General features: G+C 52.0%; 1 protein-coding gene across 2 annotated transcripts in view; it reads left to right on the forward strand.

Moving 5' to 3' along the window:
* Nucleotides 1–17,213, forward strand: part of LOC147641289 (Photosystem II reaction center PsbP family protein) — a 70,339-nt gene extending 53,126 nt beyond the window's left edge. For both annotated transcript variants that reach the window (XM_086820202.1, XM_086820211.1), the window contains exons 4-10: nucleotides 12–92; nucleotides 14,512–14,594; nucleotides 14,678–14,753; nucleotides 14,926–15,044; nucleotides 15,537–15,581; nucleotides 15,680–15,770; nucleotides 16,900–17,213. In XM_086820202.1, coding sequence (XP_086676328.1) covers nucleotides 12–92; nucleotides 14,512–14,594; nucleotides 14,678–14,753; nucleotides 14,926–15,044; nucleotides 15,537–15,581; nucleotides 15,680–15,706 — 431 coding nt within the window. In that variant the 3' untranslated portion in view covers nucleotides 15,707–15,770; nucleotides 16,900–17,213. The remainder of the gene's footprint in view (nucleotides 1–11; nucleotides 93–14,511; nucleotides 14,595–14,677; nucleotides 14,754–14,925; nucleotides 15,045–15,536; nucleotides 15,582–15,679; nucleotides 15,771–16,899) is intronic.
* Nucleotides 17,214–19,505: the final 2,292 nt, after the last annotated feature.

The following is a 19,505-nucleotide window of genomic DNA, read 5'->3' on the forward strand; positions in this document are numbered from 1 at the left end:
GGTTATTTCAGATTGGGTCAAAGGGACAGGCAAAGCAACAGGTCAGAGAAATGTGACAGCATTCTTTCCGGCTGATGATATCTCTGCCAATGGTACTCTCTTCTAGATATAGGATTGATACTGCATGCAATTACATGCACTCGTCATCATACTTTCATGTAACATGAAGGGTGGCACCCTTTACCAACGATAACAACCTGCACCACTTAGGCTGCATACATGTCATGTGCCTGCTGAGGTAAAAGGTTTCATCGGGTGTTGCTCTTTTAGATATGATGCATACTGCATGCAATTACATGCACTCGTTATTATACTTTCATGTAACATGAAGCTGCACCGTTTACCAAATGATAACAATCTGCACCACTTAGGCTGCATACATGTCATGTGCCTGCCCACCTCAGCCTGCGAAGCTGTGAGGAGGTTTCAGTGGGAGTTGCGGCGTACAGAGCTGGCAAGCGTTTTACACAACCTATCGCCCACAAAAATTGGTCCTGGCTGGCAGAAATGTTCGATCTTGCTTTTACCTGATTGGCCTGAAGGAACTTGCCAGCCATTGGATATTTGCACAGAGTTGTCCAATTCCAACTGCATCTTCATCTGGCAGAGATGGCCATCAGCTTTAAACTTTTCTTCTGCCTGGTATGTAAAAAGTAACTACTGGTCGGTCATCACCCTTCTCATGCCTGAGTAGGTTTAGCTCAACACAATCCACCCTACCCAAAAGGCTAGGAGTTCAAACCCTCATGCAAAGGAAAAGTACCACCTCTTCCTTTTTTTGGACGACTAAGATTGCATCTCCACAAAAAGGGCGATGAGTGGGCATCAAGTCTTGTGGGTTGACTACCATGGGTATATAACATGCACATCCGAAAAGGTGAATTTGGGCATTTTCCTGGATTCATCTAGGTATATAATTCAGCCGTATTAGCGGACATGCAGATTTCACATTATGAAGTTTTCGTCCAAGTTGCGGCCAGTTGATATTGTGCTTATTCTTTCTATCTTTAGCGGTGCATTTTCCCTTTCAACTATTTATTTGTTGTACTAATTCTTTCTATTTGCTACTTCCCTTAGTGCTAGGCTTCATTATGGCTGAGTTTGCCCTGCATCTCCAGAGGTTTGATAGAAACTCAGTACGAAGGGCTGTGTGAATATATGCTCTTATGTGTGTGGAGTGCGTGTGTGAGAGCATATCTTGATACAGAGTTCTACACCCACTATTGGGCACTGATGACGTTAGTGGGGATGTCGAAGTATCTAGTCCATACTATGCATAATGGAGTTGATAGTTATATAGTCTTGTGGGTTGACTAACATGAGTATATAACATGCACGTTCCTAAAAGGTGGATGTCGAAGTATCTAGTCCATACTATGCATAATGGAGTTGATAGTTATATAGTCTTGTGGGTTGACTAACATGAGTATATAACATGCACGTTCCTAAAAGGTGAATTTGGGCACGTTCCTGGATTCATCTAGGTATATATATATCAAGTGTGTATTGAGCCTTAGTATCATGCACTTTGACATAGGGTTCTGAATTCCATCTTTAGAGAGGAACTAGAATGCTTGGGTGTGTGAGTATCTAGTCCATACTATCTTGATACAGAGTTCTACACCCACTATTGGGCACTGTTGACGTTAGTGTGGAGTGCGTGTGTGAGAGCATAACTTGATACAGATTTCTACACCCACCACTATTGTGTGGAGTGCATGTGTGGGAGCATATCTTGATACAGAGTTCTACGCCCACTATTGGGCACTGATGACGTTAGTGGGGATGTCGTAGTATCTAGTCCATACTATGCATAATGGAGTTGATAGTTATATAGTCTTGTGGGTTGACTACCATGAGTATATAACATGCACGCTCCTAAAAGGTGAATTTAGGCATCTCATCTAGGTATATATATATCAAGTGTGTATTGAGCCTTAGTATCATGCACTTTGACATAGGGTTCCGAATTCCATCTTTAGAGAGGAACTAGAATGCTTGGGTACCCTTATTCTCTTTTTTTTTTTTCCGGAAAAACGATCCTTCTATTAGTTAATGAGAAAACGCCATAAGGCTACAAAGCTCACCTCGCAAGGAGGGATAAAAAAACACAGTGAACACCTAAGCTCCACCCCCGTGGCTGGCCGCTCTCTGGGGGGGGCTACCTAGTAGTACATGTGGGAGGTGAGAAAAGCCAAACTGGAGGCCTATAGTGCCAAGTGACATCCTCGCCCCTCGCGGTGAGGAAAGGGCCAGGCTGCCAAGTGCGGAGGAAAGCCTTGCGGCGACCTCTCATGCGATCCGAGCCGCCCTAGAGTTTCCCCCTCAAGGTGTGAATGATGTCCACCCAGAGGGCCTGTATGACCTCCGCCGGTGGAGTCGCCTGGCGGTCAATGGCCTCCTTGCATCGGGCTCTCCATATGTGCCAAGCCGTCATGCTGCTGATCATCTCCCATCTGTGCCCGACCCCCTCGTGAGGGGCTGCCGAAGAGAAGTCTGGCGTCGGAACCACCGCCATCGCCCTGTCAGAGACCTGGATGGTCGCACTGCCAGGGACGTCCTCATATCCAAGGGCCGGGCCGCTGTACGTGGCCCAAGCCACCGCACCCCACGTCACCAGCATCTCACCTGGTGAGCCTGCAAAAACCATCCTGAGAGCTCGCTGCCAGACCTGCTGTGCCTGTGGGCAATCCCATAAGCAGTGCCGCTGCGACTCCTGTGCATGGTCGCACCGAGGGCAGGACGCTGGGTGTCTGCCAAAAGCTAGCCAGGCCCCCACAGCCAGTCCTCTATGCGCTGTGAGCCAGAGAAAAAGCGTCACCTTCCTGGGCCGGAAGCTGGCCCAAGGGCGCTGCCAGAAGTCCCTAAGAAAGGCAGGGGAGAGCCCCTGTCGCCGCCAATGCTCGGCCGCCGCCGGGGTGCTCGCTATCCTGTGCCTCTGAATCCGCCGCCCCAGCCTCGTTGTGTACTGAAAAAAGGGGATGCCTGGGCTGGTAGGGGCCGAGTAGGGATCTCGCCAAAACCACTCACCTGGATCCCACTAAAGGCGAATAAGAGGCCTGCTGTCCCAAGCCCATAATCTCCAAGAACAGTCCTCCCCTATCGAAGCCGGTGAGGGGTCTACATGCCACTGTCTCTGATGAAAGCCGACCACCCGCACCCTCTGAAAAATACAACCCTGTAGCTCATCCAAGTCTAGTCGTGTCCTCTGAAGCTGGCCACCCTCTCCCACCTCGAAAGTGAGTGGGGCGACTCTCTCCGCTGTGCCGCATACCGCTAGAAGGATCTCATGCCGAGTAAAGACACCCATCCACTGTGGAGGTGGAGGGTCCTGTACTGGGGTCCGCCACTCCCGGGGGATGGCCGCCTCAATGTCCTGTCTCATCAACTCTCTGCCCCTCATCCCACTGAGTCTCCTCTCCTGAGCCTCTAGAGGCAGCTGCTGAAAACATATCCAGTCGTCTAGGGACTGGGCTGGGCCGGAGCTCAACGGGCCCCACAACACGTGAGACTGCGATCCAACCATATGGCCACTGGGAAGTCGAATCAAGGGGTTCTAGATCAATGGCTGCCTCAGGCGCTCCTCATCGGTGCCCGGGGGAGTCTGGAAGAGTGACGGCCTCAGATGCGCCCAGGCCCTCAGGAGGCTAGCTGCAAAACGCTCCTCGAAGCCAAGGCCCACTCCTCTGGATCGCTGCTTTGTAAAGATCCACCTGATGCTGGGGGTCCAGGGGCCGCTAAGAGAAGGAGTGCGGCTGAGCATCCTGGAAACAAGAAACTCCTTCCACGGCTCAGCGCCTGGTAGGAGGCCACGAACTACCAACTTGCCAAGCAAAGCTCGGCTTTGGCAAATAGGATCAACAATGCCCAGGCCGCCTCTCTCCCTCGGCTGAGTGATCACAGCCCATGCCACCTTGGCCTTGGCGGGCCGCTCGTCACCACCGGACCAAAGAAAGTTCCTGATGAGCCTCTGCACCTGGCCAATGCACGCCCGAGAGAAGGCCCAGCAAGAAGTGATGTACCACATGGTAGCAAGCAGAACCTGGTTGGCCACAACTACTCGGCCAGCCAGAGATAAACGAGCGGTACTCCAATACAGAAGCTTCTTCCGAATGCTCAGAAGAAGGGGGGCTATCTGCTACTCCGGAGATATGTCAATGCCCACATAGCATCCCAAATAACGCACTGTAGTGCCGGGGGGCAGCCACTGAAAACCATCAACTGGCCTCCAAGTCGGGGGGGGCATAGAACTGACCCACAACCCACACGACTTGTGCCAGTTGATCAAAGCGCCCGAAGCTCTGCAAAACCTGTCCATGGCTGAGGCGAAGCGGCGGAGGTTCTCCTCTCCTCCCTGAAGATAGACAGCAGTGTCATCCGCAAACTCCGAGTCTAGGAGCTCCTCCGAGGTGCGGATGGGAAGCTGGAGGACCCGCAAACCTGTATCCTGTGCCGTCAAAAAAGTGCTCATGGCCTTCGCCACAAAAAGAAAAAGAAAGGGCGCCAAGGGGCACCCCTGCCGCACCGAGCGCGAGAGCTGGAACCTCTCTCCGCGCACGCCCTGTATCAGCACCTGGCTATGAGCCGATGTGTAGAGTGCAGAGACCCCATGGATCCACTGAGGGGGGAAGCCCATCCTCTCCATAGTGCCTTCCAAGAAGGCCCAGTCCACCCGATCATATGCCTTCTCGAAGTCGAGAAGGAGCACTGCCAGATCCTCCTGCCGAAATCTAGCCAAAGCCGTAGCCTCCCAGAAAGAGAAAATGTTATCCAGGATGCTCCTATCCTGGATGAAGCCTGTCTGCGTGGAGTGGATGATGTCCGGAAGGTGAGGCTGAAGCCGCCTGCTGATCGCCTTAGCTAGGACCTTGTAGGCCGTGCCTAGCAAGGTGATCGGTCTCCACTGTCTAATCTCCAGTCTGTCTCCTCCCTCTTTGGGGATCAAGTGAATCAACCCCTCTGCCATGCTGTCCGGCATGACTCCCGACTCCATAATCTCGTGGAATGCCAATCTGAAGCCCCTATGTAAGAGGCCCCAGTACCTCTGGAAGAAAGCCACTGAGAGACCGTCCTCTCCTGGGCATTTGCCCCGAGGTAGTGCCTGAAGAGCCTCCTCCAGTTCCGTATCCGAGAAGGGGGAGAGAAGGGAGTGCTGCAAATGGGCCGGCACAACCGGTCTCGTGAAGCTCCAGACTGCCTCCCGAGCCTCTCTCACCCTGTCATCTGCTGGCTCAGCAGAGAGAAGATCCCTGTAAAAATCTGTGGCTATCGCCCGAACCCTGGGGGGATCCACCACAACCTGGCCATCAGCCTGCCGAAGACGCCTGAGACCCTCTCGTCTGAAGCGAGGCCCTGTCGCCTCAAAGAAATCTCTGTCTCCAGCCTGTGTCCAAAAAGAAGCCCGAGCATGGAATCGGAACTCCACCCTCCTCTCCTCGATGGATCTGATCTCAGTGCGAGCTGACTCCATCTGCTCTGAGATCCAAGGGCTCGTAGGATCCCTCTCTTGGAGTCTTTGAAGGGACGCTAGACTCCTCCGCAGGCTCCTCTCTTGCTCTCTGAAGGCCTCCAGACGGTCCAGGGCAGCCTATCTGAGCATCCGACTGATCTCCTGCAAGCCCCTGGCAAGATCGCTGGCTGCCGATCCTCTCCTGAACTGCAGCTCCTGCCAGACCTACTCAACTCTGATCGCAATCTCGGGCTCCTCTATGAGACAATCTGGAATCCGGACGCTCTGGCCCCGCTCTCCTCTCGTAGGGTCCTCGATTTGGAGAAGCACTGGAAAGTGGTCTGAAAACGAGGAGCCTACCAGTATGCCCACAGTGCCACCTCTATCACAAGCCCACTCATCAATGTAAAACCTGTCGATGCGGGAAAGGTTAACTCCTGTGGCCCGTCTATCCGAGCGCGAGAAAGATAAACTCCCCTGCAACCTGCCAAACTCCGGGAGAGTCCACGGATCCTGGCCTCTCACCTGCAGCACTAGTTCCTCCCAGGCAGCGAGCTCTGGCCCATGAATGGTCTCCTGGCTGCCCCCCATCCTGTCCTCTGCATCCTCCAGCATGTTGCAATCCCCCCCTAGGCACCAGTGGTCTGCCAAGGGGAGGGACTGCCTAATGGTGCTCCAGAACTCGGCTCTCCCGGTCGCCCCATTAGGGGCGTAGAAGTTGAGGAAGCCAATGCGGTCTTCCCCAACCCGAAGGATGATCCACTGCGCTCGACCCTGGACCAGAGTGCCAGAGTCCACAACCTCGGATAGAAGCTGCTCGCTGACTGAGATGCATACTCCACCCTGGTTCCCCTGGGAGCCATATGCCGGTGACCAAAAAGTGTGACTCCTGCCTGGCAAGATCTTCCCGCAGGTGCGGGTACGCCCGGCAGAAAGGTGGTGCTCCTGGATGAAAAGGATATCTATGGGTCCTCCAACGAGAGCCCTTTGGATCTCCTGGCGAAGTCTGCCCCGACCAATGTAGCAGCGATGTCCACCGAGACCCTGGATGTTCCATGAGAGGATCCTCATGGATGAGCTATGGCAAGTGAAGCAGCCGCCACTGGCTCACCCCTCTCAGCTGGCCCGGATGATCTGCCCTCCACTCTGTGAGTCTTGGGCGCCGGCTTGGAGGGAGAGAAGTCACTGTCTGTCCGGGTGCGGAGTCTCTCCAAAAAGAGGGTGAGCTGTCTCTGTGTCCAGCCCCACTCCGCCTTCGCCCTGTCCAGGGCATAGGCGTGAGACCAGTCCTCTGCATATATGTATCTAAAGGTAGGCTGCACCCTCGGGGCGGCATGGAGGAGAATCAGTAGCACCGCCTCAACTGAGGTGTGGACCGGATCCGCCCGCCAATCTCCTATACCAAACAAACTCATGCGGGCTGAGTGTAATCGGGTCTGCAATAGGTCCGTGAGCCCCAAGTCACTGAAGTGGTGAGAAAACTCCAGTATCTGATCACGCAAAAGTTCCTCTACAGAGTTGCAATCCCATGCTGTGTCTGGGGCAACACTGAGAGGAAAGGAGAAGGCCACCATGCTGCTCACCACTGAAGGAGAACGAGAGGGATGGCACACCACGCAAACTCGCAAGGGCGCGACCAGTGTCTCGAACGGGCCAACATCCAGCTGGAGGCACCTGAAAAAACCGTAATCCACTGGTAGCCCCATCACTCGCGGGGGCCCCCCAGGGGAGGCTGGAGAGAACTCTGTGGCGGGCGAAGCTAGGATCGCCATCTCCACCGGCCCGGAGTGGCGGTGGAACAGCCGCTGGACTGAACTCTGGCCTACCCAGCTGCGCTGCCCCGGGGCAGTGGGTGGTCTGGCGAAGTATCCGGGAGAGGCCGAGGGAGGGATGGGGGCTCGCGGAGAGGAGGGGGGAGAGCGAGGAGAGGATGGAGAGGCATCTGCCAGAGGATAGGTGTCAGGGGGGGCCGCCGGGGGAGGCGGGAGGGGGGGGGGCTGGGGGGGGAGAGGGGGGGGGTGGAAGGAGTGCTCTCCGGGTGAGGGGAAGAGGAGCCGGGGGTCGCAGAGTGCGGCCCGGGATCCTCAGGAATCTGCTCCAAGGAGGGGGCGGGGCCCCCCGCGGGGGGAGGCGGGAGCGGGGTCTCCACGTGGGAGGCTCCACCAGCGGCCTCAACGGGCACTGAGTCTGAATCCTCGTCCATCGGGGTGGGACCTGGTAGCCGCCTATCCCTGACTGGAGCATAAGTGCGGGTAGGTGCCTGTACGCCAGGCGGAGTCGCCTGTCCGCCAGCCTGTGCTGCCTGCTGGGGTCTGCGACGGTCCCTGCGGGCCGGGCATTTCCGCCGGCGAACCTCCTGCCATCCGCCAGCCTCCTGGGTCTCGCGGCATCCTCCGCCGGGGCCTGCTCATCAGATGATGGCGCCTGCTGTGGCGAGCCAGGGATGTCCGGTCTCTGAGGTGGATGGCCACCCCTCGGGTCTCCTGCAGGGGGTCCAGAGGCGGCATAGCGTGAAGGATGAACCCCCTTGCGGGGACAGGCGCGTGCGAGATGACCCATCTCCCGACATGTGAAACACTGGCCGGGGAGGCCCGAATACTCCACGCGCTGTATCAGATGTCCTCCAGAAAGACAAGGGAGGAGGATCGTCTTCGGGAGGGACTCCGGTGACGGAACCACAACACGAATGGCCGGGAGTCCTGCTGCCCGAGCTATCACTGAAGCCGCTGTCTGAGGCGTTTCTACCACCTGCCCGAACGCCTTGCCAATGGATGACAAGAGGGGCAAGTACTCCCTACGGAGTCCAGGAAAGCAGATAGTGACGGGAAAACCTGTCGCGCCTGCTAGCGGGTCAGAAGCGGGGTCGAAACCATGAGTCCATCGCGCCAGGAACGCTCGGGATGAGCGGAGGGCAATGGGGCTCCGAGCCAGCACCATCTGAGCTGCCTGGGGGGGGACTCGAAATCCACCTGGTAGTAGCCACGTCCCAAAAAATCTACGCTGACGATCTTGGCGGGCACGCCAACAAGGCTGCCTTGCAGAAGGTCGCGAAGCTCTCTCCGCATCGGACGGCTACCCACTATCTTGCAGACCAAGGAGGAGGCCTCAAGAGCGGATATTGTGGAAACAAACAACTGAAGATCTTCAGCTGTGAACTCCAGACGGAGACCGGAATCGGCAGGGGTAGTCGGAGCGGCTTCCATGGAGTCCTCTAGAGGGAAAAGGCCAGAAACCGGGGTCACCAACGGGAGGGACACAGCCCTGCGAGGAAAAGGAGAGGCAGAGGGCTACAGGATAGCGGGGGCGGGGCGGGGGGGGGGGGGGGGAGGGGGGAGCTGAGGCGGGGGGGAGCTAGCGGTGGGGGGAGGGGCGAGACGGAAGGGGAGGAGAGGGAGAAGGCGGAGGGGAAAAGTCGCGCAGCGGAGGAGAAGGCGGAGGGGGGAGAGGTGGCGGGGAAGAGAAGAGAGGCGGAGGAGAAGGAGGCGTGGGGGGTAGAAATGCTTGGGAAGAGATGGCGGGGGAAGGAAGCGAGGAAGAAAGCGCGGGGGGGGGGGGGGGGGGGGGGGATGGCGGGGAAGGAAACGTGGAAGGAGGCGGAGGAGGAGAAGGCGGGGGGGGGGGGGGGGGGGGGGGGGGAGAAGGCGGGGGAGGAAACGAGGAAGGAGGCGGGGGAGCGATGGCGGGGGAGGATGCGAGGCAGAAGGCGGGGGGGGAGATGGCGAGGAAGGGTGCAATGAAGGAGGCGGGGGAGAGGACGGAGGAGAAGGTGGGGGACAGGCGGGGGGGAGAGGGGGGCGCGACGGCGAGAAGTAGCGGGAGGGGGAGAGGCGGAGCTCGCAGGCGAAGTTCAGTCGATCCGCACCAAGTTCCGTTCCGGGTACCCTTATTCTCTTGATTGCTTGCACCTGTGCTTTGTCAACGTACTTTGAAAGAACGTGTGTCCTTCCATTCACGTATAAACATCTTGAAGCGCTTCAATGAAGATGGACACTGCAGCCCATACCATTTATGCAGCATGTCCTCTTCGTATGCATGTCTTTCTTAAGTTTATATGAGCAGCTTAGAGAGCTCGAACGAGCATGAACATCAAGGCTATGATTATATTCGACGTGAGGAATTGATGGACATCGATAGAGATCTTAGGGTACATCGCAAGGTTGATAATTCCAAATTCATTACCACATTTGAATCTGAGTTACACATCATTCATCAAGTCATGGGATTTTCGTGCACGTTTGTGTGAGTGAAGTTTAAAAAAAAAACCATACATAAAATATAGTGGGGAGTTGGCACAGTCCTCCCCGAAATTTTATAAACATAGGAGAACGTGCCCTTCCCCCGTTTCCCAAATAACACTTTCGATATCGAAAGTGGACCAAAACACCTTCAGTGTTGAAGGAGGCCATTAGTTCGACGTATTGATTCATGATATAAAACTCATTTTCAAATGTGGTAATGAATTTGTAATTTTCTAATTTGCGAGGTACTTTTGAATCCCCATCGAACGGTTTCAAGATCATCGATTGCGGATGTCAGTCTAGCATTGCTTCCAAGTATGCTTTCAAATTCATGTTTTTTTTTTCTGAGAAAAGATCCTTTCATTAGTTATATAAAAACGCCCGTAGGGCTACAAAAGATCCTCTCCTGCTCACAAGAAAACAGAGCAGAGAACAAAACAAGGCAGCCAGGGAGACGCTCCCTAGGTGCTGAAAAGTACAAGTATCAGTACAAAGAAGCCGAGGGGCTATATCATACAATAGGAGGGGTTGAAAGCCAAACAGGTGGCCTGTAGTGCCAATGGGGGGACCCCGCGTGTAGGGTATAGAAGAGGCCGCTGCACCAAGTGGTGTGAAAAGCCTGGCGCCGCAAGATCGCCTCATCCGAGTCGCCCTGGATGCGGTCATACTGTCCTCGCAGGGTGTGGATCAACTCCTGCCAAATCCCCCGAACAATCTCTGCTGGTGGCTCCAGTCTCCCCTCAAAGGCCCTGAAACACCGAGCCCTCCAGGTGAACCAGATGGTGAGGCTGCTGAGGAGCTCCCATCGTAGATCCCTCTCCTGTGTCCAGCTGGCGGACGAGAAATCCGGTGAAGGAACAAGGCGAGGCTGGCCCCTAATGAATCTGATGGCCTGGCTGTCCTGCTCCGTCTCATAGCCCATAGCAGGCCCTGACAAAGTCGACCAAGCAGCGGCACCCCACGTATACATACCCTTTGGAGAGAGGGGGGCCAGAATACGTAGCATCCGCAGCCAAATCTGCTGCGCCTGAGGGCAGTCCCATAGGCAATGTCTCTGTGTCTCCATAGGGTGGCCGCATCGGACGCAGGCCGCCGGAAGACTGCTGTAGACAAGCCAGGTGCCAACTGCTGAGCCCTTGTGGGCGACCAGCCACTGGAAAGTCGAGATCTTGCGGGCCTGTCGACTAGCCCAGAGCCGGGTCCAAAAATCCTCCAGGAACTCATGTGAGAGTCCCTGTAGCCGCCAGTCCCCCGATGCAGCTGGAGAGACCATCCTCCTCGCCGTCAAAATATGTCGCCCCAACCGAACAGTATACTAGAAAAAGGTGATCTCTGTGGCCTCAAGGGATGCATAAGGATCATGCCACTCGTACTCACTAGGGTCCCACTGGAGCCGGGCCAAGGGGTGCGCTGCATATGCCCATATGCGCCAATCAGGAAGCACATCTGCAGGGTCTGGGTCAATATGCCACTTCCGAGAAGCGGCGGCCACTACCCGTATCCTCTGAAAGATGCACTCTGCAACCAAAGACGACTCCACCTCCACTCTCTCAAGTCTGCCCTCATCCTGAATCTCATAGTAGAGGCATCTGCCATCCTCAGTGCAAGCTCTGACAGCAATCAGGATCTCCAACTGTGTAAAGGCTCCCATCCACCGTGGGGCCACTAGCTCGAGAGGCGTGAACCACTCCTCTGAGTGCCTCCTGAATGTCATCATCCCTCATAATCAACCCCCCTCTGAAGTGACTCAGCCTCTCCACCTGGATCTCCTCTGGGAGACTGCAGAAGGCCTGCCAGTCTCCAAAACTACGTGCTGGGCCTGCCGCCGCCAATGGTCCCCAGGCTAGACGAGGCCGAGAACCCAGCATATAACCCTGCTCTGTGCAAACCGCTGGAATGCCCAAGCCTCCCTGGGCCAGCGGAAGTGTAATAACTGCCCAAGCAACCTTTGCCCGGGCTGGTTGACCATCCCGCCCAGACCAAAGATAGTTCCTAATCAGCCTCTGTACCTGGCTGATGCAAGAGCTCGAGAAGATCCAGCAAGACGTAATGTACCACATGGTCGCTAAAAGCACCTGATTTGCCACCACCACCCTCCCAGCCAAGGATAGCCGAGCTGTACTCCAATACAAAAGCTTCTTCCGAATGCTCAGAAGAAGCGGGGCAATCTGCTGCTCAGGTGACAAATCTAGTCCAATCTGGCATCCCAAATATCGCACTACTGTGCCAGGAGGAATCCATCTAAAATCCGGGTCTGGGCTCGATGCCGGAGTGGGAGCGCTACTGATCCAAAAGGCCATTGTCTTGCGCCAATTGATCAATGCTCCCGAAGCTGCACTAAAAACCTGGAGCGACTGCTCTGCCCGATGAAGATTGGCCTCCTGGCCATGCAAAAATAAGCCCGTGTCATCAGCAAACTCAGCATCGAGCAGGTCCTCTCCCCGGACTGGGAGCTGGAGTCCTCTCAAACCAACCTCCTCTGCCGTCAAATACATGCTCATAGCCTCAGCAAAGAAGAGAAAAAGAAACGGGGCGAGAGGACACCCCTGACGGACTGATCTGGTCAGCTCAAAACTCGGCCCCCGTCCTCCTGCAATCAACACCTGGCTACGAGCTGTGGAATACAGAGCCGCCACCCCTCTAATCCAACCTGGCACAAAGCCCAGGCGAAGCATAGTGCCCTCTAAGAAACCCCAATCGACTCTATCGTATGTCTTCTCAAAATCGAGAAGCATCACGACCAAGTCCTCACCAAGAAATCTAGCTCGGGCCGTCGCCTCCCAGAAGGTGAAAATGTTGTCAAGGATACTACGCTCCTTGACGAATCCTGTCTGGGTAGCATGAATCAACTCCCCCAGGAAGGGCTGGATCCTCAAACTCAAGGCCTTTGCTAAGACCTTGTCGACAGTATTGAGGATCGTAATAGGTCTCCAATGCCGAATATCATCTGATACTCCCTCCCCTTTGGGGATAAGAAAGATCAAGCCCTCTGAAAAGCTCTGTGGTATCACCCCAGTGTCCAAAACATACTGAAAGCCCCTGCAGAGGCCTGGCCCCAAAAGGTCCCAATAGTGCATAAAAAAGGCAGGCGTCAATCCGTCCTCCCCTGGGCAACTATGGCGCGGAAGAACCCTCAAGGCCTCAGCAAGCTCAACCTCTGAAAGAGGCTCACCCAGAACTGTACGCATACGATCTGTGACCCTCCTCTGCACATGGGCCCACACAGCCTGTCTGCAAGCATCCCGAGCCTCAGTGGCTGGCTCCGCTGAAAGCAGGTCTCTATAGAACCCAGTGGCAATGGCTCTGATCTCCACGGGCTCAGTAGCTACTGATCCGTCCGGCCTCCCAAGGTGACAGACTCCTGCTCGAGCATGGCGGGGTCCAGTAATCTCAAAAAACTCCCCAGTCACTCTATCACCAAGCTGCGTCCACTGAGAGGCCTGGCGACGATAGTAAAACTCATGTCTTTGCTCCTCTGCCTCTCTAACCTCTTGGCGTGCCTGGCTCAGTTGGGACGCCACCCACTCACATGCAGGCTGCTGCTCCTGAAGGCGCTGAAGCGAAGCAAGGCTGCGTCTCAGCCGATGCTCCCACTCGCAAGTCTCTCCCAGCCGTGTCAAGGTTGCAACGTGCAGAAAAGAGCTAAGCTCGATGAGTCCCTGGGCACACTGGCCTGCTGCATCCTGGTCAGAGCTCTGACTATCATGCCAGATCCTCTCAATGTCCTCAGTGAGACTAGGATCTTTAAGTACCCTCTCTGGGATCCTCAACTGCAAGCTGGTCTCCCGTGTCCTCTCCTCAAGTGTCAAAATAACTGGCGCATGGTCTGAAAAAGAGGTGCCAGCGAGAATGCCAATGGAGCCCCCTTGCTCCCCTAACCTGTCGCCCACATAGAAGTGATCAATCCGTGATAGATTAGTCCCTCCCTGCCGGCGATCCGACCGAGAGAAACTAAGACTGTCCTGAGAGCGGGAGAAGGCCCCATGCTGCCATGCATCAGTGATCCTCAGTGACATGCAAAATCGCTCCCAAGCTGCAAGCTCCGTGCCGTGCACTGTAACATGACTAGTCGCCTCCCACCCTATCGGCCGGGTCCTCAAGCATGTTGAAGTCTCCCCCGACACACCAATGTGCGGCCTCTGGCAATGCATCCGTAACCTGGGTCCAGAACTCTGCTCTGGCACTAGCATGGTTGGGCGCATAGACGTTGAGCACGCCCAAGAGCTCATCATGCGTCCTCAGAATGACATACTGTGCTCTACCAGGCACAATGATCCCGCGATCCACAATGGCCTGCCGCCATACATCTGCAATGACCATACATACTCCTCCCTGCCCACCCAAAGGGCCAAACCCTGCAGACCAAAAAGTGTCCCATCTACCAGGCATCACTGAACCATATCTCCGGATCCTGCTCTCACCCAAGTGGTGCTCCTGCATCATCAAAATATCAATACTGCCCCCAACGAGGCATCTCTGAAGCTCCTGCCTCAAGCAACCACGATAACATATATAATGTGCTCTGCCAAGGCCCTGTACATTCCATGAGATGATCCTCATGGATGACCTGCTGAGGTGGATGCTGTCTCAGCCGTACGGCGGGCTTTCGCAAGCGGCTTGGATGGAGAATAGTCCCCATCCGAGCGGCTACGAATCTGCCCACTCAGTGTGCTGCAAGAATCACGGATATAGTTTGATCTTCGAAGTTTGTTTGCCATATGACAGCTTATCAGTGTTCAACTATAGACCTTTCTTTTTCGTCATGCATTGCTTACTGTGATTGATCCTACATAGGCTTTTCTGAGTGCTTACCATATGTGGCAGTGAATATCATAATAACTGGTGTTGGTGCTGACTACACAAGCTTGGGCTCCTTTGGAAATATTGACTCATTTGCCGAGAATCTGGTGATCTTTTCACCTCGTAAACTTAATGTTATCAGGAAGACCTTGTATTTGCTTGAGGAAAGCCAATATTCTTTTGCTTGCAGATTAATGGTCTTGACAGGAGCTGGAAGAAACCACCAGGGCAAGCGGCAAGGCTTGTTAGCTCCAGGTCCAGCAATGGTAATGCTCTATTTTTTAGGGGTTCATGTTATTCAGCAACACTCACCTTGGATTACCTTCAATAGTCCTACGGATCAAAGGAGTTAACCTCCTTCAGTAATCGTATGAGCTAAGAGTTCAACAGCATGATACAAGGAAATGATACAAAGAAAACTGAAAATGACCTGTGCAGGGTTTTACTATGTGGAATACACAGTTCAGCAGCCTGGGGAGAGGAAAAGACACTTACTTTCTGTTGTCGGCATGAGTTTCAATGGATGGTACAATCGCTTGTACACCGTGACAGGACAGGTAGTATGGCTTGATAGAAACTGTTGATAGCTTTGTTTTTCTCAGGATTTCAGGCTTCCCTCTCTTAACAAAGAATTGTGGGTTGAAAGTTGACCACTTGAGGAGTAAGTCAACGTAGTTGGTCACCAAATCTAGGGGGATTTGAGAGGAGGAATAGATGTGAAAAGGGCTGCAGAGAGATGGAAGATCATAGTAAAGAAAATTGAGGGGAGGAGGGGGGGGGGAGGATAGCCAACCTTGGCAATAGATTTTTGGGAATTCCCCCTCTCCGCACCCCCCCCCACCTCTCTCTCTCTCTCTCTCTCTCTCTCTCTCTCTCACACACACACACACACACACACAAAATCGTGAAAACCCCTCCCAAACAAAGGATGTTGGTTGACTTCAGTTTATGGCATGACATTTTTATTTTACATATGAACCTGTTGCATAACATGGATGTAATCATGGTAGTATGTCCACTCGTCTCATTACCATGTCTAAATGTCACAGTGTTGGGAAGATGACAAAGCCAAATACGGCCCACTTTTAGAAAAGGCAAGCTTTTCACTCCTTTGATATGCATATTTTGCAGTTTTCTGTTTTGCTTGCTTTGGATAGATGTGGAGTTACATTTTTGGTGTGTTTGGATGCAGGTGGTTGGTTCCTTCAAGTTTGCATGAGGCGTGAGGAGAGTTTCTCCAATGGAAATACTTTTCAAGCGTTTGAAGGCCCCCATCGGAACAAGTAATGGGCTTGCATTTTCTGCTATTTTCAAATACATAATTAATTTCTGTGGCCAAAAATGTTATTGTGCATGATGCATCATTGTTGTGTGATTGTGATTCTTTTTCTCCATTTTTGGCCTGTAAGCTGGCAGTATGCCATATTTTGCTTAGCAAGAAAACCTATAAAAACTAGATCGGCATTTTTTTCTCCTCCCCTTTTTTTCTCCTTGGCTTCTCCTCCCCCCCTTCTCTCTCTCTCTCTACTAAGCGCATCCCATCGCCCAGTGGAGGGGCACCCAGCCAGTCCACATCTCAGAGGGGTGCGCCTCTGCTTGAGTTGCCTAGTACTCCAAGCTCCAGCAATAGAGACATCCACAGTTTCTAGCCCCCGCCCTCGTAGCCCCACAAAATGCTCTCAACAACACGGCTGTTTCAGCTACGAACGACTGCTCCAAGTCAAGAACGTGTTGAGAATTGTGGTAATGCTATGGTATATATAATTGAGGGGGAGCATGGCTCATGTTGGTGATTTGTAAAAAGGAAAGAAGGTGAAGAAGACTCTAGAAGGTTCATAAAGTTGTGGATGGAGATGATGTGATGTGGTCACATTTTCGGTCACTTGTGAAGTAAGATCTGGCCGTAATTTGGAGCTGTCTTGAGCTATAAAGATGTGCCTTGTACTTTGATTAAGTATTGAGATTTTTAGTATTTGTGTGGTGACTTGGAGCTCTCTTGAGCTATAAAGATGTACCTTGTACTTCGATGAAGTATTGAGATTTGTAATATTTTGATTGAGAGTGTTCTGCTTTTCTTATGGCTCACTTCTGATTAAGCTTAATCTATAGTGTTTGAACCTCCTTAGATTCAATTTTCAACCTGGTATCAGAGCATAGGTTAGGGAGTGCCTAGGGTAGCGGCTCTTAGGACATGATCAGAGAATAATTAGGAGGATTATCGCTCTAATTAGTTTAGATTAATGAAAGTGACTAGGTTGAATTAGGGTAGGGCTCGAATTGAATCCGATTGGGTTCTTCTTTGGGAACCACAGAGAGAGAGAGAGAGAGAGAGAGAGAGAGAGAGAGAGAGAGAGAGAGAAGCATTTCATTCGATTTCAGTAATCAGCGTGTTAATCTGCTGGTAATCACCAGGTTGCAGCATAGCAGCATTTCAGTGCTGCTCAAACGCAGGCAACAGAGCTCTCCTCAGCAGCAGTGTGTGCGCACTATTCAGCATACGAAGAGAATAGACACAATAGAGCAGTTATAGCTCACCTCCCTCACTCTAGCTCTGATTGCAAAATTGTTTTAGGCTTTTTACATAAAGTTATGAAATCATGAATATTATAATTTGGGAAAATTGGGCATTGACGAACATCAACTCGTGGATCTACAGCACCACGTGTTTCGTTATCACCGAATTATAAGATTCATTGGGATGTTTCCTTTGGAAAATTTTTGAAACCTTCATTGTAAGTGGCCATTCTGTGTGATGTGAAGGAGTATGGCGTAGTCACAAAAAAGGTTTCTTCTGTTTTTTTTTTTCATCGTTTCGACCAGTATTGTTTCAACTCTTTGGACGAAACGAAGAGGTTTCGAAGCGGGGGAAAGTGAGAATTTCTGGAAAACATAGGAAATTCCAATTGGGTGTGTCAAAGTAGATGCATTGAGGTTGAAAGCAAGAAATTGGGATTCATTAAATTGGGGATAGGTGCAATTGAGGCTAAAGCATAAAAATGGGAGTTACAAATTGGAAGAAAGTGATGAATTGAAGAGCTAGTGGAACACTTCTAGGAAATTTCAACAAATCGATTTGAAATTAGGTGGAATTGACCAAAAAGTCGAATTTGGACAAAACAACGTTTCGACCATGGAGATCGAAAGTATGAAATTGGGGGAAAGTAGAAGAGCTAGTGGAGTAGTTGTAAGAAATTTTAACAATTGGGTGTAAAATTAGGTGACATTGATTGAGAACTTAATTTTGAAGAATGTTACACATAGTCACAAGAAATTTTTGTCTATTTTAATGTTTCGTCTTTATGGATTTTAAAGATAATTGAGACCGAGACAAGCAGAAAGTGAAGGGGAAGAGAAAAAAGAAGAGGGAAGAGTAAGGTTTCTCTTTTTAATCACGTTTGGGTGAAATGGCGTTTTGGTCGGGAGTGTTTTATTTCGTTTCGGATTGTTTCACCTGTTTTGTGTTTGAGAGCTCAAGGAAGTTAGTGCAAATAGACATGGCTCCATCTCAAAAGGTTTTTCTCATGTCAGAACGTCTTGTTGTTCTTGTGTGGCCGAGATCTGGGGAAGGTTTGGTCTCATTAGCACTATACCCAAGCTAGTCAACCAAAGAGTTGGAGTATAGGGATGTGCACTCATGGAGTGCCAGGGAGTTCCATAATTGAGGGGGAGTGGAGAATCATGCCATTGTATTCCCACCAAGCGCGTAAAGTTTTCCCATTGTTGTGAGGGGGTGTCAAAGTCTCCGATGAAGCCAAGAGATTGGAGGCAACCTACCCAATCTACTCAAGCAAAATTGACTTGGAGTATAGAGGTAGGCACACGTGAGTTTCAGGGAGGCTCATCACCAAGGGGGGGTGTTAAGAAGTGTGGTGATACCACGGTATATTTGATTGTAAGGGGCATGGCTTATTAGTTGATCCATTATTACGTCGCATGCACAATAGGTGGACATGCTTAATCCCTAGTTTTAGGATATGATTAGGAACCCTTTGGGGTAGTAAACGAAGAGAAGCTCAAGGGCTTTTTCAGGCAGTTTTGCATGTTATTGCATTTTATGTCTGTCCTCTACTAGTCGGCACCATATATAGGGATATTTAGGGAGCCTATAAAAAGGCTAGTTCATTCTCTCTTGTATTCATATGTTCCCTAGGCTTTTGGGGTAGATCATAGGCATAGGACATTCCTTTTGGGAGGCCACAAGACCAGGATCTATGTGTATATCGATGAGTATATAGAAATTGCGTGTGAGCGACATCTCTTATATGTCTATTCATCTCTGTGTTTTGCACAGTTCTTAATACAGGCAATTCTTGGGCATGTGATATTGGTATCAAAGCTTGGATGATCATAGGTATTGCCACTGTCCATGTCCCACCCACCGTTACTTCATCACGTAGGGATGAAACCAGCACTAGTGTTTTGACTTTGCAATGGTGTGGACCAAGTGGTGGCATGATCCCAGAGGTGCTGAATTGGTGCATGATTGGAAAATACACAAAACAAAGGTGGCTATTTTTGGTCTAGACAGGAAAACATAGCCAAGTGGTTCATCAACATCGATTATCCCGATGGAGCCAAAATGAGGGAAGCCATGGGTATAGAGACCCCAGGTGGGGATCATGGGGTATGAAGCCCCCAGCTTGGCTGCTGTGATACAAGGATGAGTGAAAACAAGGGGTTGCAAGTTTTCAAGAAGGGATCAAGCTCTCATTAGGGATTGGAGCAATCCAAGGTTGCGGCTCAAGGTTTTCAAGACAAGATCCAAGTGGTCAAGAGCATCTCAAGTTTCGGAAGTAGGATGCCAAGGAGGGAGTCACCATGCACTTAAGGGGATGATGTAGCATGCAACTAGTATGATTGTGTAACACACAACAAGGTCTTCTTTAGACCTTTATGTTGCAGTGACTTCAAGAATTCCCCTTTAATTCTTGAACAAGGAGATATTGTTGCCAGATGCAGGGGTAGTGATGGTTGAACACTAGTAGGAGCTTTCTCCAATACATTGCTTTGTGCCTTTT

Source organism: Cibotium barometz, chromosome 2, assembly GCF_041138505.1.
Source record: "Cibotium barometz isolate CiBa-2024 chromosome 2, ASM4113850v1, whole genome shotgun sequence".
Taxonomy (NCBI): Eukaryota; Viridiplantae; Streptophyta; class Polypodiopsida; order Cyatheales; family Cibotiaceae; genus Cibotium; species Cibotium barometz.